The sequence below is a fragment of the Dermacentor silvarum genome, chromosome 9 (assembly GCF_013339745.2).
Source record: "Dermacentor silvarum isolate Dsil-2018 chromosome 9, BIME_Dsil_1.4, whole genome shotgun sequence".
NCBI lineage: Eukaryota > Metazoa > Arthropoda > Arachnida > Ixodida > Ixodidae > Dermacentor > Dermacentor silvarum.
In genome coordinates, this window is record NC_051162.1 from 118,899,062 (window position 1) to 118,925,589 (window position 26,528).

General features: G+C 46.1%; 1 protein-coding gene across 1 annotated transcript; it reads left to right on the top strand.

The window, feature by feature from the left end:
* The first annotated feature begins 1,870 nt into the window (after positions 1–1,870).
* On the top strand, positions 1,871–26,512 carry LOC119464162 (neuropeptides capa receptor-like). Its single transcript, XM_037725013.2, is given in 6 exon segments — positions 1,871–3,104; positions 20,060–20,280; positions 21,762–22,050; positions 22,827–22,936; positions 22,938–22,959; positions 23,351–26,512. Coding segments are annotated over 6 exon segments (1,341 nt in total). The 5' UTR covers positions 1,871–2,839; the 3' UTR covers positions 23,785–26,512.
* Positions 26,513–26,528: the final 16 nt, after the last annotated feature.

Below are 26,528 nucleotides of genomic sequence, written 5' to 3' on the forward strand. Positions count from 1 at the left end.
TTTGGCACGCGAGCCAGGAGACATAGTTATTGTTTTAAAGGCACTAAATCTGTACACACGCATAAAGAAGGAAAAAAAAAACATTAATTAGCCACGCAGAACCCAATCCGAAATCCTGGAGCCTTATTTCATAAAGGTCCTATTTCAGTTTCTCTTCTTCCTCAACATCGGTCGCGCTAACCAAAGCAAATTAAATCTTGATTAGAACATAACGTACGCGTACAAGATGTTGGGTACAGAACCAAAAAGCATTGTTGGCTTAGCGGGTACTGTGTATTTCTTTACAATGCAACGGTCACAGCGTATGAGTGCAGAAACACGCATGATAGGTTTATTAGGATTGAATGCAATCATTTATTTGTGTTATGCATTGATAGATAAAGTTTACTAACATACTCATATACAGATACCGGCCCTTACGGAATCGCAGCGGCATCTAAGCGATCTAGGAAGGCCGAAAAGAGTGGAGATTGAACTGCATCTTTACAAAATACGGCCGCTGAAATATCATTTATTTATTTATTATTTATTTATGTCATACCCACAGCCCTTCATCGGCATTACAGTGCGTGTGCTAGGTGAGGTTCATTGTCGCGCCTTTCGTTCCTGGCGGAGGTCGGAAAGCATCGCCTATCGAATGTGACAATCTAGCTATAGCAGACGAGACAGTAACCAAGACGCCGTAAAAAAGAACGCAGCGTGAGGCGTGAAATGATCGTAAATGCTGGCGCAGAACCATAAAGGTTTTATGAGGCGAAACCTCAAGCTGGACATGTCGAAAGTGGCAAAGGAATATAGAAGGAAATATAAAGAAAGAGGCTTCTTGGGCTTCGGTGGAAGCTTTAAAGTGGCTAACGGTTACCACCTGCTGGGAGAAGAAATACTCGTATAAAGTCTTGCACGCTTGTAAATGCTTTCACTGCTCTTTGGAAACACGACGTAGTCTCAGTAGCAGTAACGTACGTTCACGCCTTTAGCTATAGTGCGAAATGAAGAGAACACAAAATGTTGTTAAGCCTTCAAATGTCTTTTCGCAAATTATGTGCTGCCCGAAAAAGAAAATTTATGCAGATCTACTTCGCTTGATCCAGGGAAAGCGCATTATTAGCAAAATAAAACAAATATGTGGTTTGCCAAGCTCACATCCGTTGAACAGCTTGGGGTTCAACTCATATTTTGTATGATGTTGCTTCTTTTCCTCCAGGTTTTTCTTCACCCGTGTTTCTGCAATTGGAGAGCCGGGAAAGTGCTTAAGACATCACCATGGTTGCTGGCTTCACGGCGGGAGATAGAGACCACAGCTTGATGACTGCACGTACGCTGGATAGTCCACGCATCCTCTTCGTCGTTATAAGCGGCAGTAGTTCTTGAACGCAGCAGGACGCTCTTCACTAAGCGACGGCGGCATTTTCTGCGAACTTTACAATGACTTGAAGCTGCGGACAAAGTTTGGACCACTTGCGACAGTCGAGTTAAACGCCTACTGTTGAACGCCCAGCAGCATTCAATTGAACGCGTAAGGGTAAGAAGGCGTTCGTCGATAAGGTGAAGAAAGTACGGCAGCTGGATTAGCATTGGAAGCCTCGACACCCTTCAGTGACTATTCAAAGCCTGAATCCTCGGACCGGATGCTCAGGGTTGAACGTATTTTCGCAGGCCGTTCATTCACGAACATGTTGAATGTTCAAGACATTCATTGATTAAAGTTAGAAATGTGCGTCAGAGCGAACTTGTTAAATCAAGACCTGCTTTCAAAGCACCACTAAGTGAAGTTTCAGAGTAGTCTGCCTGGTATATATACCTGCCTGTTTTAGGTTCCTACGAGCTGTAACCCAGTTTCCTGGAGGTTGTCGGCAGAAAAAGCTAGTTCGGGTACGTAATATAATATTTTACTTTTATGTCAGACAGCGAGGCTGCTGCGTCGTAGAAGGTATTACGTTCACTGTGCACGCGAGCACTTCAATACTATCGGCAAAGTAAAGAAGCTCGTACCTAAGACCATGAAACGAAAAAGTGATCGCGCCACATTATACCTTTTCCTGATACCTCGGAGGGAACGTCAAGACCTGTCCACTGGCTGAATCAATAATCAGCCGCCAGAATCGCCTGGCATTCTTTTTATTACCGCGAACTGCCGCGGATTGAGAGAAACGTGGGTTCGAGAGTTGTGAAAATATTAATCTAAAGCTGTCGGTTACGCTGCTAGCTGCTCAAAAGCTGCTCAAAAGAGGCGGGTCTCTAGACGCTACGGTGAAGCCTTAAAACACTAGAAACATTTCTCTTGTAAACTTTATAAGGGAACTGTTAAATAAACTGTGGTAGGAACGTTGTCGCCATAGTAACACTGAAAGTGTAGTGCTACACGCGTGGGCTCTAATAGTTAATATTATAAACTAAGCAGACTACCTTTATCTGATTCCAAATTTGACTGACACAATCACCAGGTCGGCATACGTGGACATAGTGAGTCTGGCAGCCGGGCTTTGGTAGGTCTGCCACCTAAGTTAAGCTCTCGCTGTTTCTGGCTCTCCTGCGTGTTACGTCAAGACAGACGGCGTTCTAGGAACAGCTTGTACTCATCTGTAACTGCGATTAAGAAATTAAGGCCTTACATCTGCTATACCAATCTAGAAACAGCTGCCTTCTTGGAAGACCTAGCCGTGTACGGATAGGGTGCCAAAGCATCCAAACGGTCCCACCCAGCGAAGCGCGATAAGTCGACGTTGTAGGCTCGATCCCATTTTGGGCCCCACGAATCAAGGAAACTTAAAAAGAAAGACTCGACGAACGATCTACCTCTGAGTGCTGCGAGCCGTGGTGATTCGTCGAGGCGACTGTGATGGAGAACGTCGCCGTGGCGGCCGTGAGCTCGTTGGAGGACAACGCCACCATACGGGAGTACCTGGAACTTCGGCTGGGCCCTCAGCACATCCTGCTACCCATCGTGATCCCACTAACGGTTCTGTACGTGGTAGTGTTTGTGAGCGGCGTCGTGGGAAACGTCACGGTGTGCTTGGTGATTGCAAGGAACTCGCACTTCCAGACGCCCACCAACTACTACCTCTTCTCCCTCGCCATCTCCGACCTGCTCATACTCGTCTTCGGTGAGTGTGAATCACGATTGTATCTGGATGTCGTTTCGTTCGATTCCCTTAAAGAGACTACAGCATACCCACAATTTACTCCCTATACAACCGCTCACTCCTTCGTATATGGCACTCAAACTTTGAGAACAGTGTATTTAATGAAATTGCTTGTCTGCAAAAAAAAAAAAAAATACAGCTACCTATATTACCCATCATGGAGAATTTGGACTATACCCCTTCAAGAACCAACTATGGCTTGCAAATGGCCAAAAATAAATTACCCAGACTGCTTAATTCATTTCATGACGCCGGCATTGATATCATCAACATAACACGGTCAGAACTGCTTTCACTTATCCGAACGTTCTCCTAATAAATGAATCAAACATAATTTCTTTTTCACCTGTACTCACATATACGTATTGTTAAATGCTTGTAATGAAACAATTTTCGCTCATCCCATTCTTTCTCCTAATCATTCCAATATTAATCTAGCACCATTTCTTTTCACCTTTAAGTATGCATAGTCAAGTGTACGTAATTTTTCACTTTTATTTACGTATTGCCAAGTGTGTGTAATGTGGTGGTGTGTATACGGTCTGCATTGTTTTTCCTTGCCATTGTTCAATTTCCTTGTCGCACTATTGAAAACTCTCTTGCATTGAATAATTATTGTACTGCAACATTTTTATGTAATCATGTTTCTGTATACTGTTGATTGCGCGACTCACTGCCACCATGTAACACGGGGGCAGAGGGCACCTCAAGCTCCCTTACTGCAGTTTTTATCATAGCCCCCGCCATTCATTGATTTAGCAATGGAAAGAAAGAAAGAAAGAAGGAAAGAAAGAAAGAAAGAAAGAAAGAAAGAAAGAAAGAAAGAAAGAAAGAAAGAAAGAAAGAAAGAAGATTTCTTTGCGCGTTTCGTACTAATGTGCACTGTACCAGTTTGAACCAGACACTCTAGTTGCCTGATGCAGCCGCTTGCTTGTGGATGTTGTGCGCGTGTGTAATATGTATGAGTGGGTCATTTAGTGCATCACTGTTGTCACCGGAAGTGGCACGCTATGCGTGTGGTCAGTAGAGAGATAGATCGACCTTCATGACCAGTCAAGCATCTGAAACATAGATAATGTATATTTCTCCCTCCAGTATTGTCATGCGTGTTCCGTATTACTCATATCGAAATGATATGAAGTCTTCATTGGAATACATCCCGATTCCTGAAGAATGGCGCCGAATAAGTAGAGAAAAGAATTAGAACCTAGTGGATTTTTCAGGAAAGCTCTTCAGCAAGATTACTGCCCTGACGCTTTCCGGCTTCCTCGCTAGAGCTCAAAGCTTTATTCCGAAAGCTGCCATCTAAACGCTTTGCCGTGACGCACGCGCTTTAAGTGACCTCGAAAGAAAACCGCGAGCCTTTGAAATGAGTTGGGGCTGTGTCAAGGACTCGTGTCTCAGCTTCGGGTGCTTACTAATCCTGTCGCAAAGGAGGCAGTGTTCAACTTTCGAAACGATGCAACAGAAAAGTGGTATAGTAGGGGGTTGGAAAGAGAGAATTGGGGGAGGTGGGTAAGGGGATAGGGGTGTATGGGTGGTGCACGGAGGGGCTATAAAAAACGTGGAAAATAAAGGCATCTTGTGCACTCTTTGGCACGTCGTCCGAATTAGATGGTCGAGTGCGAATTCATGTTCTTTAAATGACGCTTCGTGGGACGTCAGAGCCATCGGGGCATAGAAGTTATCGCGAAGGTTGCGCGCCACTTTGCTGTTTACAGATGAAAAAGTAAACATTGAGCAATTACCAGACTTTGTTTTCTTTTTCGTGCAAAAAAAAAAAAAACTTGCACGCTTTCGCTTTGCCCGTAGCTGCTAAACGTTTGCTACTTAAGCGACCGTCTTTGTCACGTCCCCGTATACCTAGTTTCCCGTGACACGCTTAAGCGACACCTTGCTGTGTTTTATTTTGGAAGCCAAGCATTGTTAGCTGTTAGTCGTGCTCTGTGCCATCGCAAAGCCGCCGTCTGGTCGACGACGCGCAGGCGACGGGCGTAACGCCAAGTGGAGCGTTCAGAGCGCGAAGAGGTTGTAGTTGAGGCCGCAGATAATGAACGGTGTCAAGATAGAGGGAGAAACACGACAGAGAGTGAAACGGGGCAGGGTGAAAGGGTGTTCCCCCTTTGCCGAAAAATGTCATTTGTTTTTTATCTTCGCTCCACGGCGCTTAATGACACGTTACCCGTAAATAGCTTCTGTTGGGCTTTTCGCTGACCTGGAAGAACGACTTCCCGCGAGGAAACAGGATGACACTTCCATCTTCGCAGCGCTCTTGTCTTCCTAACCATTGTTTGCAAGCGACCCGCATTACGGCCCTCTTCCGCCTGCTGTCACGCGCATGGGCGTCTGTCCCAATTTCCGGGGGGCCTGCGCAAAAAAAAAAAAGAAAATAGCCACAGTACATAGGAACAGTGACACTGAATAGAAATCCGCGAACTTTGATATTTTCGAATAGGATTTGCTCCAATGGTGTATATTGATTGTGACCTATTTTGTTCTACACCCCGCCCCATCAAAATCATTTGGTATTTTTTTCTCCGAACTTAGTCCAGCAGGAAGGATCACGACAATCCCTGCTACAACGATGTAAAAAAAGGCAAAAAAAAGATAATGCAATTTTATAATATTGTCGTGCGCCTGTAGCCACAGAATAACTGCTGCTATTATGACAGTATACTCTTTTCGCGTTCCCATTCGACCAACGAACACCTACTATTGCTAAGAGTAATCAGCAGTCGCCCAAACAATGAACGTCTGTGTAGGCAATGCGTCGACAACGGGATTTGCGTTCGCCTGATCGAGCGATAAGACGTATATATATGACGAGCATAAGTGCCCTTCTAGAAACGTTGGCAACAAAGACATCCTTTCTTCGAGCACTGCTGATCAGTTTAGGGCTCCATCTTCCTGCGAACAGCTTTTTCATTTGGATTACTACTGCTATACTACTACTAGGAGTAGCCATTCCTGTGGGCAACGAACCAACAATGGAATGAAGCTACTAGAAAAGAAGGCTACTTTAGCAACGACTTCTTTGCCGGTGTGGCGCCGTGAGTGTTCGAGATAGGTGCGCCCAGCTTTCTGTGTTGGAGGAGCAAGACAGAGAAGAAAAAAAAACACTTTATTTCAACGATTCCTGGTCACGTATTATCGGTCACGCTGATATCACCAGCGAGCGGTGGAGCCCCACAGCCTGTTTCTAGCTCGATGGATTTTCGCAGCCGTCTCGAAATGATGACGATATTTTAAATCGAAATTTCCTTCTGTACTTCCCGCATTTTGGACGGTTGGATGGGAGTTCTCGCTCGATAAACTGGAGACGGCAAACGCCATAGAGGGTAACACGAGTAGGGAGGAGGAGAGTGGAGAAGACAGCACAGGTGAGTGAGAGGAAAGACAGAGGGCGCCTGAATGGATGGCGACCGATGAATGTTTGGAAATAAGGTTTGGTTAAATGCATGTTTGGTTACCAAACATTCATATATAAGGCATTTCCGTGTTGCCGAGGGCCTATTTAACAAGTCACTGTAAATAATTAAATGAGCAGCTCAGTTTTATTGCTAGTTGAAAGATTTACGGCTGCTTTTGCTTTGGAACCTGTTTGACGCCACCGAGTTTATTGTTTCTCGTTGTGAATATGTATTTCCCAACGCAATTGCAAAGGTTTTGGAAAGTTTGGTAGGAAGCAATGCTAAACCTCGTTAATACTTGCATAAGAACAGCACGCGTTATGACACATCTGTTTCTGTCCCCCCCCCCCCCTCCTATTTCATGACATCATCTGAAGTGCATCAAAACACCGCGGGGAGCGTATTGATCTTATCCGTGATATTCCTAATTTAGTCGCACATATCTCGGTTATGATGTTGCATCGGTTCTAGTTCCCCCTGCAACCTACACTGGTTTTTTTTTTTTCATCTGTAAACACCGCCGTGCCCTTAACTGCTTTCTGGATCCGAGCACTTCGTCGGGCGCAATTCTCCCTGCAAATCCCACGCTTCCATTAATGCCTTGAGGCACGCCAGTTTCGATATAAAGAGAAAACGAGTGACGTGACTGCGTGTATTAGCAACGCTGTTCATCCGCCCGTCGGCGATGGCGTGTTGCTTTATCATTTCCTGTCTTCTTTTTACAATCGATAGAGTTATATAGCATAAAGCTGCAGGCCGATCCCCACACGAATCCCCGACGGTATTGCACAAGTGCAGAGCTTAATTTGCGTAATGCAACGTAATGTGTCTGGAATAGTCGTTCCAGAAATGATTGGCAAGACAGCAAAAACAAACTTTGGTTTTGGAGCTCTTTATTTGCTGAGATCGTGGGTAGCTTTATTACCCCGACTCGAACTGGTAATCAGCCTGCGGGATTTACGTCAGTGAGCAGCCTCCTTTTTGTTTGTTTGTTTCTTTGTCCGTTTTGTTTTGTTTACGTCCGTACATTGAATGCGTTACGGTATATAGAATCCACGTGGGTGTTTCATAGAGGTCCCTAAACTATAAGTCCTTCCCTCCCCTACAACAGCCATTTCTTATTGAACAAACTGTAAGCAGATAATGTTATAGCCGGCCTCATTTTTTTCTAGTAGCTAAGCCGATTAAAACAGACAAACGAGGCACACACAGAATGACATAAGGTCTATTTTCGTCTTTCTGTAATGCCTGAATGGATCTTACTGTGCGCGTAATCCCCTCTGGGGGGCGTCCGTAAGCTTCTACAGCCAACTTACGTCATCGTGACGATAACCAACGTCGCATTAACCAACCATGAACCGAATGTGATTTCGCTCCTGCAGACATCCACACACTCGAAAATCGATTGAATCGCTTCAGCGAAGTAGTTATAGAGAGTTCGCTCTTCATGTCGGTGATCCAATTGCGTCGGACTTATCTGTACTTTTTGACCGGAGACGGCAGCTCCAGCACTGTGCTGTCGTAAACTAGCTCACGGTACTTTTCTAAAAGTTATGGAGGGCAGCGATTCCCATGTATGGTGTAATAAGTGCTTGTGAAATACTGAACTCTGTTTTAGAGGGTTGTGGTACTCTTCCAGGGAGTAGGTTTAAAGTAACACCCCGAAAAGATGTCCCCCATTTGACTCCAATGTAGAGATTTATCAAACACTCCCCTTACCCTTTCGCTCACCCTGCGCTGCAGTAGCTCGTTCACTCTGAATGGGCATAAGTAAATTAAACGTACTCCTTTGGGGAGTATCACTACGCAGAACAAGTTGCCAGCACTTATTTGTTATTACAGTGCAAAACAAACAGTTGCCTCATTGCAAATAACTAGCTATACGTGGTATAACTCGGTTCGCACCACTCAACCTTTTTTTTTTATCTGTCGCTCGAGCGTTCTGCAGTTCCAGTTCGCTCAAACCAGCCGTGCTTTGAAAATCGGCTTTTTGAGATTTGTTCGCCTGGCTTGCAATGAAAAAAAAAATTCTGGCGCTTTACGTGCGAATATCACGATCTGATTTTGACGCGCTCCCCAGTGGGGGACACGGGAATGATTTTAACTATCTGTACTTTTAACGTGCACCTTTATTTAAGTGCAGGAGCGTTTTTTTTTTTTTTGCTTTTTAGCATTTCGCCCAAATTGAAACGCCACCACCACAGCCGAGATCGAATCCGCGGCCTCAAGTTCAGCAGCGCAAAGCCATATCCACTGAGATACCATGGCGGGTCTCCTGGCTACGTCATTCCTCTTTGGGCACTAGAGGTCCTGGCCACCATTTTAGTCAAGCATGCTGAATTTTTACACACATCGATCGTGCACGGCCCCGTCGGGGGTCGTTGGACATTCGCTCTATGTAGCCATCAAATTGCGCCACACTTAGTTATGCTTTGGAGAACCAGCCTGAAGCATAATAACAGCAAGCGAGAAGTTTTCTCTCGTTTCAAATGAGTATATTTATAGCACAGCAGGAACTCACTTTATAAGAAGCGCTGTTTTTGACCACTTTATCTTGTGCACCTCAGGGTCTGCTCCAACGATTCAAGCGTGGTGAACTGCTGCCGCCAGCCTTTGTTAGCCTCGACCTTGTTCTTCGTTGTTAGACCATCAAGGTTTTCGCAACTTTTTAAATGAACCATGCAGAATTCGCGTAACCATCGCGCGCAGGTCTTTTGCCTAAGGCTGCTTTATGGAGTGCGCTTGAGCATCGATCGCGCAGTTATGAGTTGCCCCCGGCAGGCCTGTTTCACTATAGGTCGTTTTGATTATGTGGAATAGCGTACCGCTAGTTTGTTTCTTTTTTTAGTTTTTGGTATTCCTTTTCTTTCAGCAAGGTCTGCGATATTCTTCTCAAAGCATCGTACTGTTGCGATAGGGTGTATTGAACTCTCGGAAAACAATGTCGTCAAAATAACACGGCATGTTCGGAACTCTCGCCCATTCTCCGCTGCCAGCGTGGTGGATGTAAAAGTACGACCCAGCGTAGAAGTACAGAGCTACATCGGCGAGCCGGAACAACTTCTGAAGCTGATAAAACAATACAGCATTAAATAAAATGAATGAAAAGTTGAGGAAATTAGGGCCTTAAAATATTTCAACTACGGAAACTGTAGTCAACGTAGGGGAGAAAACATTTCATCACGTCTAGAGCTCTGAAGATGTTCCTGACAGCCGAGTGGTTGGTTAAAGTGTAGATGATGGTGAAACGGTAAATTTTTTTTAGTAGCATGGAGTTTCTGAAGGATCCATTTTCACCTTCTCTTTTAAAACGTTCCGGGAATGACTATGGTACAACAGAATTTGCAAGATCACCGCATCGTAAAAGGCCGTAAAAAAGTGATACGTTTTTACTGCCAATCCGTGACGTTTTATGGCACATAAAATGGGAATGTGATCGTCAGATAAGTACGCTGGCGAGCGATATGAAGGAGGGCGCCCAAATTGCTTTCGAGTGGTCATAGTGGCTGAACATCAATTTCCCAGACACTAAGTGAGATTGAACGAGAATAAATGAGACTTAATGTTCAACGGCAGAGTTTCTTGTTACGTGTTAACATATTAGCAGGAGTGTGCCAACAGTGAAATTTGCAAATTGAACCGAAACAAAATATTCGAGAAAAATGACCTTCCAATGACGAATCGAATATCGTCCATTTTTCATTCCTAGACAAAGTGATATAAAATACTGCGTGGATTCCGATTGCTTAAAAACAAGGGGTGTAGAAGCTGTTCCTGTGTTGTTTTGTTGTTGTTTTTTGTTTTTTACTGTTGATTTACCTCCTAGTAGTGAACGTTCAAAGCGCTAATGATTACCATCCCGTATGTGTTTGTGACACATGCCTCAACCCGACTGGAACGAAATTGGTCGCCAAAAAGTTATGCGAGTTTTAGCAAAGACATTCATGTTGGGTCTATGAAATAGAGATGCACCCGCCGCGGTGGCTCATGCAGTCAGCTAAGGCGTTGCGCTGCTGAGCACGAGATCGCGGGATCGAACCCCGGCCGTGGCGGCCGCATTTCGATGGAGGCGAAATGCAAAAACGCCCGTGGGCTTGCGTTGTAGTGCACGTTAAAGAACCTCAGGTGGTCAAAATTAATCCGGAGCCCTCCACTATGGCGTACCTCATAATCAAAACTGGTTTTGGCACGTAAAACTCCAGAAAAAAAAGAAAGAAGAAGAAGAAATAGAGATGCAGTGTTCCATTCTGTTTAGTCCTGTCTGTGACGTCAGGGACACCTTATCGGTAGCGAAAAAAAATGTAATATAGGTCAGCATTGTACAGTTGGGTCCCAGCACTCGAAAGAATTCCTGTATCACAAGTGCTTTTTAAACAATCCGTGCCACAAAATGTAATACAGACAGTACATCAATTGAAAGTACCAGACATTCTAAAATGAGAACAGAACATTGTACAGGCTGGGCTTTTATCCCGTCACTGAATATCACTGCACGTCATTGCAGGTTGGTTCGTGCACTTCACCTGAGAAATTACCCCGCGTGGCCTGATGAAACAGAATAAAAAGCCTCCATCTCGTCCGTCTATACGTGTAGGTGTAGCACGAACGGACCAATATTACCATGTGCAGAATACATGCAGATCTGCGGACCTCACCGCTAGATGGCGGTATTCTTCGACATTCTCCCGGTTTAAAGGGTTCAGCCTCATCCATCCATCCTCCCTCTATACTTAGGCTCAAGGCAACCTTGAGCGGTCTGTGAATGCCAGGTGCATTGCGGCTTTTTTTTTGTGGATGAAGGAATAAAAAAAAAGGGGTGGGGGGAGTTCTTCCTTTAATGTGTGCTCTTATCGCATACTATTTTGTTCTTCACCTCCTTACTGTTTGATCGCGATAGTATGGCACGCAAAAAAAAAACAACAGAAATGCTATATTATTGGAGTCCCTCAGTGTGATCAGGACCGCCACTAGTGGCATTGTTTGCTGCAGTATTGACTTTCGACAGTCGATAACCGGTCGATTCAGGACAGAACGATTGGATATTTCTGGAAAAGTATTTGCACTGCACGCATCTCCAAAGTGTATACGATGATCGTAACAATAACAAAGTGGGTTGTCATTAACGACCAGATGCGACAGATTGAAATAGGAGAAGTCGTTAGGTTGCTGTCGGTGTTTAGACGCTGCAGGTCGATGATTTGAACTGAGTGTTTCTCCCACTAACGAACATAACACGATGACTGCTCAATCTACAAGCGAGAATTTACATACAATAAAAATCAAGCGATTAAAGCATTAAACTTCACCTTATCGCTCAATGATCGTCCTGCACCCTCACAATGTTTAAAAGAACATTCGAAACAAAAGATAAATGCTTACAGGACATCAAGACAAGGGCGACATCGATTGAATATGGAAACCATCCTCACGCCAGTGAAAAAAACTCCCTAAAAACTGAAAGAAAGGCAAGATTATCAAAGTTATTGAATAAAATGAGACAGCTCAAGCACCCAGAAACACGGTTGAGCGATAATTCGATATGTACGTCCGTACTTACGCAAACATCGCGAATCGTCCTAAGTAGAGCCGAGCGAAGCAATGACAACAGGTCGCAAGTTGCAAATTGCTTTGCTGGCCGCCCACCAAGTGCATTGCGGAAATAGTTTTTGAGGCTGCAAGAATGTGGCCTGACTATGTGCAGACGCGCCGGTATACGGACAAACAGTCGACCAATATTTCTCTCGCTTCTTCGGCAAACTGGAGAAAACTGTTTCGATTGGCCAAGCCTGTTCGTAAGAAGAAGTAAAGTCGCTGGAGTAATTTTCTTGCACAAAAGCCCCGGATGCTTTCGAGCAAACGGAAATGTCCGCGCAGAGCGGAAGTTCTTGATTGAAACCGGTGCCGGATGCTTTCTGCGTTCGACAAAGTGTCAATTCCAAAGCGCCCTCTCGCGGCTTTAACAGCAAGTGGGAACCTTGAAGAGTCGAATTCAAGTGAGGCATAGCAAACAGAGCAGAGCGAAACGCTATTCAGCAAAAGAAAAAAAAGTAGGAGAAACCACAACCATTGAAAGATAAGGCAATCAACGTTGGTCTGAGCCAGTGCACCTACGTCCAAATTGCTTTTTTATATATAAAGTCGAGGTGGACTTAAGGAAAGCGAGAAACAGTTAAGAAGGATGTTCAGGACAAGAAGTAACACTATTGGGGTCTGTTTGAGTGCGGGTTTGACGGAAATAAAGGCAGTGCAGCTCGGAAAAAGATTGCCCGCCAATCCACTCTGTGAAGGTGGTTGGAAAGCGAAGCTTTTTACGCCACCCTCACGGTGACTGCGGCGCACTTGATATTTCACACACTACAACGTAACTTTAACGACGGCCTTTATTATTATTTACTTCACAACAATGCTCACTACTGTTTTATGATCGGTGTGATATACACTCAAATTTTCAGTTTTCACTGTAGTTACATTCTTTGCCAAGGTTAAATCAATGCACGTTCCGCGAATGCACGTTCTGCCGTCTTTACTTTCCGTGGTATACCCATAGTGGGGTAGTCTAGAAAATGAACCGAAGCAGTTACTAGGCTGGAAGGGTTTCGAATGACGTCAACCCTCTTTCAAGCAGCTGCATAAGCTTTGCAATAGCTGCAATCTAATCTTACGGACCGCGCCGAGCCTGTTTCCGTTGTTTGCCCGCAGCCCTTATCATCCATCATGTTGGCTCATCACTTTGAAGCTTGTTTTTGTGGTTTTTCCTGCGAAAACGAGTGCTTAGTTGTACGCTAAATGCCTGAATTCAAGTAAGCTATACTGCTATACCTGCAATTCTTAGAGGTTCATCGGGATCGTTTTTTGATTACAACGACGGACACGACAGAACCCTTGGCTGGTAGAGGTACAAAGCTTCGCTTTAAAAACAGCTTCGAGATCTTTCTTAGCGCCCCGAAGTCATCTCTAAGAGCCGCGCACAAAAGCGTCACTCCAGAAATTTGCTTTGAGGGAATGACATGTTGGTTTCCTTGTTATCAGCTTGTTGTGCTCTGTAATGTCATGGTCCTCAATGGGCTTCTTTATGGGTGGAACTGTATGTGCGAACTTTGCGATTGTTGGTCTGCGTCGGAACCGCCATTGCCAAATGACACGTACGCGCACACGCACACAGAAAGCAACGCTGCTTGTCACGTGATCGATAATAGTTGAACAAGGAAGGCCACTGGAGCCAGTGCTCGACACAGGGACTTGTCTTCTTCAGGGTAACCCCTGCTTTTTGTAGCAGCATTTCAGTTTTCCTTTCCGAGATACTGGCTCAGGCGGCTTTCCCTGTTAGAAAACTGCTGATCACTTGAAGCCTCTATCTTCTGGCGAACGTCTGCCAAGTTTTCTAGCTAAGCCACCCAAGAAATGGGGATTGGTAAGACACCAAAGCAAACCACTTTCTTTGCTTTTTACTAAGGGATACTGAAATTTCACGTCTTTTCATGACAGGCTAAGTGCGCTGCAGCTCTCAGTAATCGAATCAATATGCGCAAGGAAGCAGTAGCATGCAGTATAGCCACAGGGTATACTATGCAAGGTACAGCCGTGAGGACGTCGTGCAGGGCGCGCGGCGTATACTTTTCTACAAATTGATAGCTTTCACGTGACGTCACGCACCCACCTTATCACCGTGTCGGGGCACCAACGTGGCGGCTACGAGCCCTTCAGTCCAATCCATCCTTATTGAAAGCTTTCACGCGACGTTACGGACCCAGCTTATCATCGTGTCGGTGCACCAACATGGCGGCTACAATGACGTCAGTGCAAGCCATCTATAGACAATGATTGACAGAGAGGGCATCCACAGGCCACTGAACCTATTTTCTCGCGCATATCGTCGCACAGAGCGCCTTTTCCAAGAACACTAACGACACCACCTCCGTCGCGCGCTCGATTAACGTTCACCAGGATGTACCAGAAGCTTCGCACAACGTTACTGATTGTTTATGGACAGCAAAAGCACCGCAGGGCATTTACTGCTGGCTTGGTATCGCGCATCATCTCGTTTGACTTGAGTGCGTTTGACGCACGCTTTCCGGAGAACTTCGATCTCATTGCTTTCAGGCTGTTGCAAGGTTAGCTCGATAAATCGATATCGATAGCAACGTACCGTTCACCTAGCGTCCGCTGCAGCGTTAATACGTGACAGCTTTTTCTAATTTTATTTATTGCCCCGTTAAAGGTTCAAATGCATTATTAGAGCGTGGGGTTGCGATAAAGGAATTGTTAGATAATTAGTGAAATGACAACACAAAAGTAAACATAAGAGGTAAACAAGAAAACGTGCAGATAATCAAAGAGTGCAAATAAGGAAAATTAACGTAGTAACACGTAGTTTACCTGACATTTCCTAATGGCTTAAATCACGTGAAGCAACAAGGAAAAGATCCACTGAACAGTTCAATCAATGTTTTCAAGTGAATATTTTTTTTACATATTGTGATAAGTTGTCTGCGCTACAAGCACTCCACATTCGGTGTATAGGGCAGCTGATAAGGCCAAATTGGTATAACCGCTATAACCGGTATAACAACATAACCGCTAGCTTTCTTTTTTACCTGTCTCAGTAAGTGTTCGATTCCTAGTTACTTTTTTGTACTTTAATTAATCATTGACTTGGAGCACAGCAAACTGGTCGTTAACTTGGCTTGTTTGTATGAAGACAAAGTGCGCCAAACAACGCGCAAAAGTGACACAAAATTAAGGGAACAGAACACATGGGCACCGACTTCCAAATAAAGGTTATTGCGCAATTTGCGCAATATCAAAATGCATTGGCAGATATAAACAGCCCAAGATCGAAAGAAAACGGGCTCAAAAAATCAGTTGCTGCTTCCCGTCAACTGCAGCTTATGCAACCGTAATCTTTACCGGAAAACGTTTGCGGCGAATGCCAAGCGCGAAGTAGTGATGCAGAACTATCGTCAGTACTATCGATAATATCGACAGTTGAGTCACTATCGAACTATCGATGGTAAAAAACTATAGACAGCACTATCGATAGTAATTTCGATAGTACCATTGATTGTACTTTCAATAGTACTATCGATAGTATAAAACAACCACGCGAACTCATAGCAGCATAAACTTGGTTCCCCGAGTTCGTGGTATATGGTGGTGGTGGTAACTGTGACAGGACTCTTCGTTATCACAGTCTACCCGTCACCGAGCCGTGCAGATGTACCCTACGTACAGTTGCTGGATAAAATGTCAGTGTCGCAAATGCCCTTGTTGTGCTGGCAGCAGCGACCCAAATACTGGAACCATTCGAGGAGGCCACGAAATTAGTGCCTGGGTATGAGTACCTTACCATTTTCTTGGTAGTTCCCGTGGTCTGCGGCATCACGCGAGAGCTGGAAGAGCGCACGGAGCCTGCGCTAAAAACCGAAGTTGGTAGAGAAGTTCTTCGAGGGTGCATCTCCTCCTAGCACAAAAGAATTGACACTTATGAAGAAAGAAAGTTAACGTCTCTTGCAACACTGCTGGGCCCACGACTAAAGGAGCGAGCGTTTTTCATCAGAACAAACGCAGACCACTCCAGTGCTTGCTTGATTGGCGAACTAAGCCGGCGATTGGCGGAAAGCCCAGCTGGTCCTGCAGTTGAACCATCTAGACAGCAGGCGGACCTAAACGAAGCTGCGACATGAAGCCCAAGGCTGCGGTTCCTTGAGAGACAGCAACAGGAGCCCTCAACCGCAACCTCGAACGCAGAGCATAATTGTTCGCCAGTACCTGGAGTTACATCCACAGGAAAGGAATACCAACCCTTTAGAACTCTGGAAGTCTTCGCAATGCTCCATAATGCCGCTGTCTGAATTGGTTAGGATGTACTTGTGCATTCCAGCAACGTCGGTACCCGCAGAACGCGTATTCTCGGCGTCTTGGCCAGATCATTTGCGATAGGAGGAGCAGGCTGAAGGGCAAGAAAGTTGACATGCTTGTGTTCCTTCGCCAGAATGCTTGGCTGACACACGGTAACTAAGTTGAACTGTTCAGATGTAGCTGAAATGAAGCCGTTACATGCGGCGGAACTGCGCGGCTTCAAATTTACATTGCATTTTGTTATTTAAAAATAAAGATATTCAAGAACCAAGTTTACTGGTAAGGTTGGCATTTTCACTGCAAAAGTAATTTATTTCATTAGCCAAAAGATTGCTCCTAATTTAAACGAACTGAGTATTGCTGATAGTAGGCTATCGCCGGCCAACAACAGCATAATCATTCACAGCAATATGGATACTATTATCGGTAGTAATACTACCGCTGGTACTATCGATAGTAACACCAATTGCACTATCGATCGTAATACTATTGTTTGTACTATCGATAATACTATCGATAATTTATCGATAGTAGTAATATCGATAGTCTTTTCACACTATCGATAGTTTAAAACAAATTCTTGATGCTATCGATAGTCAATTTACCGATAGTTTTGCATCACTAGCGCGACGGCGAGGGTTCTGGTTCTCTTTTTTATCCCCGCACGGGCAGCGGCGCCACTGCCGCGGACGCGCGGATGCGAGCGCCATCTGGTAGTGCTGCAAGGAACCCAGCGGCGCATGCGGCGCCGCTGGGTTGGACGGAGAAATCCCGGGATGCTAGTCATATACAGCTGCGCTGTAAAATGAATACAGCAGTGACTAGGGAAGATCTGAGTGAAGGTCAGGGGGGGGGGGGCGGTAGGTTGAAGTAGTGGGTACGTCACCTCTTTTCCAGATAGTCCAATGGATGCGGTGTTTCCATGATTGGCTATGCTTGACAATCGCAAAGGCCTCGATGGTATCGCTTTTCCACTGGTCGGCGCGCATGCGTGTCGACGATGGCGACTTCTTCGAGTTTGGACCTGCACCCGCACGACCTGCAGTGTGAGGCCAGGTTGGCGCAATACTTGGTGTTTCACACTGATGACATATGCTCCCCACGTGTAGGGGAGTGAGGCAGAAGGAACGAAGATTTACCTGACTGGGCGTCAATGGTGTAGCCGGACACCAGGTTGCCGTACCCTACAGAAACGCTAAGCCCGAAAGTGCTAATCGATTTGCAGCTCTGAATACTGTGCAAGTGTGATTTGCAACGATCAACTGGGATGCCTGACAATGCTGTGTTCGTTGTGTTTGTTTGTTTGTTTGCGCTGTGCCCGAAGTGTGTGAAGGAAGGGAGAACGTGGACTACTTTTATTACTTTTACTACTATCCTCGATTCGAGTCACCAAAACAATTACTCCGCACCGCACAGGGGCGACTGCACGATCGTCCACTGGTCGTGCAGGCACTTCTCGAACGCCGGTGCAAGTCGGTGCTCATCTGTGTCTGACCGCAAGTCTCTATATGTTGTCCTCGTGCTTCAAACATACATTAATTATCGAATGCCAACTAGCCAATTTCCAAGCCTTCCTTTAAAAGAACGACGTCCCAATAGGCACACCGCAAAACAGAGCTAAATATGTAAGGCAAGCCCTTCTGAAAAACCTACACAAATGTTTCCAGTTCTTGATTACATGTTCCCTCGGGGAAAGTCATGGTGGAATAAAAAAAGAAAGCCTATGCTTGTGGACAAACTGATTGCTTGGCAACACTGTAGCAAAGTTTCCTTCGGAATCCCATTATGCCCTGATGCACGAAAGACGCCGAAACAGCAACAACCAGCATTCCTCGAGCAAATTTAAAATAAAACCACTACCTGCCCCACACAGAGCACGAAACAATGCCAGTACCGCTCTCCCTTCCCTGAGGGTGCAACCGAAGACTCAGACGAGGCGTCTTTGGGGATCGGGCTAGCGTCCCCATTCAATCACCGCTATCGCATTGCAGGACCTCGCACTCTTGGTCCCAGGATAGGACCGAACAACAGTCCGCGCTAATGGATCCCCAGAGGGATGGGTCTTGCACCGATAGCCCAGTTCCCGGTGCCTGATGAGAAGTGTAGAAAGACCAACCAAAGCAATCCGCAAGTCGGTGAAAGAATAGCTGCGGACGCAAAGGAAAAACAGATTGAGTCGTGAACTGGTACTTTTCACCTCTCGTGTTTGCGCCACCTCAGAAAGCGTTTTTTCGAACGATATGGGGATTTACACGTCTTTCATCCGGTTACAATCAGTTTGTGGCACGTTTCTAACGAGTTTCCTAGCGCATGCGCAGAACGGTATGTCGATACTCGCTGCTTCATGACGCGCTGTCCTGTCGAAAGGGATTGGTCGGAGAGATTTCAAGATGAGTCAATGGTCGGGTTGTAATAATTATTATTGTTTATCGTGTAAACATATATAAAACAATATGGAAAGCACACCTGCGAACTCTCCCGAATTCTTCGTAAAGTTTACCAATTTCCGCCTCTTTACGATTTTGCGAATGTAGCGTCAAACTTTACGAAAAAGTCATTTTGTTAGCGAAAATGTTTGGACCGCGTACTCCGTACTTTCCGTATAACCCCAGGTGGTCCAAACTTTCCGGAGTCCCCCACTACGGCGTGCCTCATATACAAATCCTGGTTTTGGCACGGAAAACCCCATAATTTAATTTTTTTGACGTCCCCTAACTAGATTACGGCATGCAGCAGTTATGACGGCCCACGACAACTCGACACGTTAGGGCCTATGGCGGCATTCACACCGCGACCGAGTTGGTCTCAAATGGTTGCTTTCGTGACGTCACACGCAGACCGATTCTTTATTTTCACGACTGGAATCGCAAATCTGCTGAAAAAAATCAGCGGCGGTGGAGTAGGACGTCGGAATATAATGATGACTATTTTACGTGGCCATGGTTGCGCGAGCAAACGGGAACGCCTGCAACAGCAGCAATCGCCAGACATTTGAGCGTGGCGACTGACGGGTCGTGCACGCCGGTGCTGAACATCGGTTGTCGTGAATAGCTGCTCGGTCGGTCACGCGATCTCTGTCAGTCGCCGGTATGAATGCCGCCATCACATTGAACCCGTGGCACGTTATAATGCGATGTGGTTCTGTGGCCAGCTGCGGCATGACACCTTTTTGTCCACTTTCATATTGGCTTAAGTGAGTACTTCTACATTTCAAGTAAGCATGGCAGTTAACTTCCCGTATGCTTTTTTTTTTGTCTTCATTGTCTAGCATTACTGTCGAGCAGTTGTCAAGTAATTGTATAACGTTGTCTAGCAATTGTGGCTATCAATGCGCTGAACATTCAGCGGCTTGTGTTGTAGGTGCGGGCGTAAGATAAAGTGGGCCTGTCCCCCAAGACAGCGTAATAAAAGACATGGTTTAGACGATAATGACCCCAGCACTCAATACGTGTCCTCGCAGACATTCAGTCTCGGAGGAACATATGACACATAAGAAGCGTCAGACAAGAGACTTTATGAAGCAGTGCGAGTGCTAGTTATAACTTGCCGTCGCAAGTAATATCTGTCGCCGTTAATTAATCGCACCACAATTCATTTTCGGTTTATGCGTGGGGAATGACGTCTCTGTGTTCACTAACCCTTGCCCAGGGCTTCCCAACGACCTGAAGCTGTACTGGCAGCAGTACCCATGGCGCTTGGGCGAGGCCCTGTGTCGTTTCCGGGCCCTGGTGGCGGAGGCTACTTCCTACGCCTCCGTTCTGACCATCGTGGCGTTCACTGCAGAGCGTTACGTGGCCATCTATCATCCACTCTTCCTGCAGACTACGTCATGTTTGACGCGTGCCGTTCGCATCATCGCCATCATCTGGGTGAGTCGCGTGTTCTTGCTTGCGGCCCACGTGTCTTCAATCTTGTTCACGTGTTGTTTATAGCTAGCTATGAGTAGTATGAGTAGATACGACGTCACAAGTCTGACACGTAACCTGTAGATAAGCTCTTAGATCTACGTCTGCCCTTACTGATGTCGGCTGCACGTCTTGACGTTGGTGTGTTTTTACAAAAGGCGGAACAATTGCTGCGAAATTGGTTTGCTTTTCATCTACCATTTGGGCGCCACAGAATTATGTATTGGCCATGCGTGGCTGATGCGGGACGTTCAACTTGACGTCACTTAAGAGCATGCACGTAGAGGGGCCATAGCCACTTTGCATGTGTAGCGTAGACAACCAAGACGCACTCATAAATCTTCGAAACAGATTGTCGTCCATCCTAGAGTTTCACAAGGGTACAACACATTTCTCAAAAAGAATCTACAGTGTAATCGTCCTTGTCCAGGGGTAACACCTGCGAGCAACGTATTTCCGGAGCACGCGCTCCACCCATTCACTGAGTGGGTGGAGGATTTAGGTGTTTAACCAATGGCAGCGGCAGGCTGATTTATACAACCTGTTTCAGTAAAGTAACACAAAACACAACACATCACTTGCTATACTGAATATCAGCAAAATTTCCTATTTAAAGGGGCACAAAACGAAAATAATTACCCGACTTAGATCAACAGATGGATTATTCGTCGGAGAAATCTATCAGAGTTTCCTGTGTGCCATTATATGACTTTGTTAAGTAGGAAATTACCACCCAGCTATTGCTTCAAAATTTGAACCACCTGCACCAGAACCGCCGAGTTGACGTACTCCCCATGTGATCTCCTCATCTGCCGCTTTGTGTCGTTCAGCCAGTGCTGATGTCATATGGCAAGTACCATGGTCCACATTAGGTGATGCCACTCTGATCTTAGATTTTGATGTTTTCTTTCCTACAAAAGGTCTCTTCTCGCTGCGAATGACGACGTATTTGAGAGTACATAATATAGTCAAACTGGATATGATGCGAGATCCGTGCCGGAGCATATGGGAGTGGTTAATACATATTCTTGCCCCCGCCTTTAGAGAAAATAGACACTAATTGGATTATATGCTGTTGTGCCGCCTGAAACGACAAAACGCAACTATGAGGTCATCTTCAAGTATGGTGAAATAACATGAAAACTGAGATTACCGAGTCAGAAGGGCAACCTACCATACGACGTTTCATCTTTACCACTGTATTCGTGGAAAGAAAATCAGTTTTTAGCACATGACACGTGGGGAGATGCTTACTTTGTCCAAGTATACGTAGAGCGGCCGCTTATGGCATTCAACAGCGGAATTTAAACAAAAAAGGTGGTTTTTCAGTTCGCAAGCATGCCAGTCAGTAATAAGAATCGACTTCAAAAGCGTTTATATGTCCTCGAACAGACCTCAGGAGGATATGTATTGTCACACATGCTTTTTTTTTCACAAATTATCAGGTGGTGTCGCTGGTCAGCGCCGTACCGTTCGCCATATACACCCGGATCAACTTCGTCGACTTTCCGTTGGGCTCGGGCCGCGTGGTGCCCGAGTCGGCCTTCTGCGCCCTGCCGATGGACACGACGGCGGTCAGCCTTCCGCTGCTCCAGTGCTCGACGTTCGCCTTCTTCTGCCTTCCCATGACACTGATAGCAGTGCTGTACCTCAAGATAGGCATGCGACTACGGAGCCAGCCGGGACCGGGCCAGCAAGGGAGGCACCAGCGAAGACCCGTGCACAGAATGCTCGGTGAGGATCACCATTGATGACAGCCCGCGCGCACTGTGACGTTCGTGACAGCTGGCATTCGGGCGAGTAGGTATAGATGCATGGCGAAAAAAAAAGCAGCGTGACTTTACACGAACCAAAAAAGGAACAGTGCCTCTGTGTGTCTGTCCTGTCTCCGTCCGCGTAAAGTTCAGCTGGGGTAATAGCCGGTGATTTTGCTTTTGCAATAGCCGGTGGCCCACTGGCCTATTTTTCGCAGGCTTACATAATTTAATGGACAGTAACAAGGGAAAGGAGAAACAAGAATGACCAAGTAGTATGCCTTTGCGAGAAGACTTTAGGCCTACAACAGAAGTCTACTTGTACAAAACAATGCAGCGTACTGGCCACTGTATAGAGTAGCGATGTTAAACCACTGCTAGTTTCTGAGTTCAGTTCTTACACTTGAAAAGGTGGAAATAGCGCGAACAGAATGTATCTCCCGCCACTGCTCGGAACATACTGCGTAGAAAAGAAAGGGTTCTTTCTGCGCAGCGTCATTCCTTGCCAATCCACATTACATTTCAAACCACTCCCACGTGCAAACACACAGTAGTGGAAACAGCCAGTGCTGTGTAAACAGGTGTGTGTACAGGAACTTCACATATACATGCACAGATATAACACCATATAAAGACCCTGAAGTGAATATAAATTAGGACCATGTTGGGAATTAGTAATGTGCGTTTGGCATTCCCAATTGAAATGACTTACTTTGTGGTTACTCACACCGGCGTGCTCACTTCCGTTTTGCGCAGTGGCGGTGGTGATCGCCTTCTTCGTCTGTTGGGCGCCATTCCACACCCAGCGCCTTCTGGTGGTGTACGTCAGCCCCAGCCAGTGGACCACGGGTCTACGCACACTCAACTGAGGTGCTCTATTACACCGCCGGTAGGTAGCCCAGTACAGCGCAGTGAACAGCTGTCAGACGTCGTTAATGTATTTACTGCCTAAAAAGAAAGTGGACCAATAAGCGAACGCTGTGACCCAGTACGAAAAGTGCGTAACGTCACTATAGACAACCAGCATTCACGGAATAAATAGCGCCCTTCATAATGAGGAATATTTTTTACTCCCTGACAAATATTGGCATTTCTCGGCTTTGCGAATTTCTCGTTTTTCCGAACACACTTTCGGCCCTCTAATAACTTTTAAAAAACCGGGTTTCACCTGCATTGACATAACGTATCAACTTGCAGACCCGTGTTCTATCTCGCGATTGATAGAACTCCCGAAGGCAGAATCGTACTCTGATCAGCAATTTTATTTTCCTCACTTTCAGGGTGCCTCTACTACTTCAGTGCCACCATCAACCCGATACTCTACTCACTCATGTCTGTCAAGTACCGAGAGGCATTTCGAGACGCCCTCTGCACGCTCTCTAAGACCAAGCAGCGGCTATCGGCGGGCGAGTTTGAAGCGGGTGCAACAGTCGTCATCGTTGGCGCCGGCCACTCCATCCTGGACAACACAAGACTGAGCACGCTGAAGCCGTACTCAATCGTCCAGCGCGTCGACACCGACGAGGCTAACGTGGACGACGGCGCGGACATCGCCATGCGGGCGCTCATCATCCAGGCAGTGCTCCGCGTTAGGCCTAACCAGGAACCGCCATTGACGCCAACGAAGAGTGAAGCAGACGACAAGGAAAACACTCCTACCATAGAGATCGGCTCCAGTGACAAAAGCCCCGAGCCGTCGGAGACGGTGGTGTGAATTTCGCGCGGGTGATCCTCATGGGTTAGAAAACCTAGACATCGTCGAGAATGATGCTCATGTTCTTTAGCTCACCAAAGGGTGCACGTTTTTCCACCGTCCATGACGACCAAATGTGTTCACAGTTGGGGAAGCGAGATTCGCAGTTAGACACCGTGGAGCGCAGTGATTGCACATTATGGTGATTTCCCTGTCTGCTATAAGAACTCCAAGTGTATTCACTGCGGTTTCTAACCAAGCTTCCTGCTGTCGTGATGATCTTGAAATTTGCGCCTTCTCATGAAAGGCCCTCTCACAGAACCTTCGCTCTCAGCAGGTGCTAACGCGTCGTAAAGTGTGTACCCTCAGACCTCGGAAAAGGCTATCGGAGATGCGGAAGACAATGCGGCAGCCATGTTGAGGCTGATCGGGACCACAAGGCAGACTGAAGTCCTCCCTGCCAAGCGCAAAGAACCATGCGCGTCGTCTTTGTAACCTCATGGGCAAGCATGGGGCAGCTCAGTAAATTTCTGAGAAGTCGCTGACTTCTCGAAAGAGGACTGTGGCGCCAGCGGAGATCTTCAGCCACTTCCAAGCGGTCGCAACGAAGTCAGCAACTTCACATCGATTCTGTTGACTGTGGTTCCGCCATCGACGGAGCAGGTGTGAAGACAGTTTTATCTGTGTAGGGGCTTCTTCAGGCATATTTCGTGCGATGAAGTTGTCATGTGACTTCCACACTTGGTTGTGTCCTATGAGAGGGAACAAGACCAATGTGGCTGCTACTTATACTGTACAAGTTTAGCGGTGCTTGGCAACAGACTTATCTTCATTAATCTGCGTCTACGGATCAGAACTCGGCTATCATTGCTGCTAGGTGCTCCTTTATTGGAAACAAAAGCAGCCACCGACCAAAAATCTCACGAGATCAAAAACTTTGACAACTCATTTTGTCTATTTTGAGAGCTTAGCTGCGGCACTTTTGGTCAGAAGCAAAGCATGTCACCGACGAATGCCATCCCCTTGTGCCTAAGTTTGGCTAAGCAACGTATGGCTCAATAAATCTAGAGACAGTGCTAAGGCCTAATGTGCGCTTTGTTGTTGGGCATCCGAAACTTAGCACACCTTGCCCATGACCGCCCACGACCAAATCACTACGAAAAAATGCACGTGAGGGTTCTGGCTTGTCTTCAACATTGAGACGCTGAGTGACGTGTACAGCGTCTTGAAAGCAAAGTCGAAGTGGACTTCACTCTGCCGAAACCTTCAGTAGCGCAGCAGTGAAAATGTGGCCAAGTGCATCGTTGATGAACCTCTACAGGAACCATGCTGTGTGAACTCTTCAGTGGATTGTATCTGTGAGCGACTCGAGTTACATCCTCACCTCTCCCTTTGTCCTGGTGAACGCACGAAGTCAAGAACGTTTAAATGGTACTCTCTCCGTATACACGACCATTGCCCTCAACTCACTAGAAGAACTTCAAGAGGAAACCCTGTGACTGTCAGTTTGGGGAAAGTGGACATTTCGGAACCATTATGAGCAAGATTATTTGGCCTGGGGATGTTGCTGCAACCGAACATGGGGTGGATGACTTCGAACATGGAGGCCACATGCGTCGATTGGTATAGTTAGTGTATGTGCATTGCGAGTGCTTTTGTCAAAAGTGCACTGAAATCGTCACAATGGCATCGCTCAAGTGTACCACAAAAGATGTCGCAGCGGCAACCCCTCCTTGAGTTGACCTCAGTGACGCTTATGGTTACAGTGACCCGAAAGACTCTGATGGCTTTCTCTTTACACTGAAAACGTGTGCGTTGCGGAAGAACTTTTGTTCCGGGTTGAATCTGAAATGTTAACCGTGTTTGAAGAGTGTACAGTTGCAGCGTGACGATTGTTGACATTGGCGACATCCGCGGTGATGTTTATATGCTTGGCGGAATTGCGGCTAAGCACTTGCTGGGCGTGGCTGCTGCGTAGGCTGTGTGCGTGCTCTGAGCGTGAACCTTCAAGCCAGATACTTGTTGAGCGCTGCTAGTTGTCTTACGTGACCTAATGGCTAACTGTCAAGAAAGATGTCGAGCTTATTTTTGTGTTCAGACTTGACGCATCTGTACTACCGAACCAGTGGCGCTCAGCACGCGCGCCGAGGTCGGCGTCACCCTTTGCGTCAATGTACATAATTCCAGAAAAAGTCTATATTACTCGGAAGAAGTTAGCAGCCAACAAACACGGTTAAATGTGCGCACTGCCAAATGTTCATACGTGGCACGACGTAGACTTAAAACTCAAGGCGAAAAAAAATTTTTTGACGATCGCGTCCTACTGCTCACGAACACATTCCCAATAGACAAACCATATCTGCGGTCTCTCTTTACTACATAACATATTGTACATTAGTCTTTAGCGAGCGGCTACTCCAGTCCTTTTCTTGCGCGGAGCAATGCTTAGTTAAAGTCACGCCTGGGTAGCTTGCATCCTTTACTGCTTTTCTATCAGCATCGAGGCAATAAAAACGAAAAACTTGGTGTCACGTGAAGTTGATCTTATGCCCACAGCAAAATGCTTGTGTCACTGATTTGCGTTTCTTCTATAAGGCTCACTTAACATATAGCGAAATATGCGTACATGTGGTTCCAGCCAAGAGCGATCAAAGCATTGATGTTTTATCACATGAAAAATTATGCCAGGTTTTGATAGTTTTCTTGGCCACTTTGTCTTATTGAGAGCAGATATGAGAGGTGTGTCTACTAGTGCCTTGTCTTGG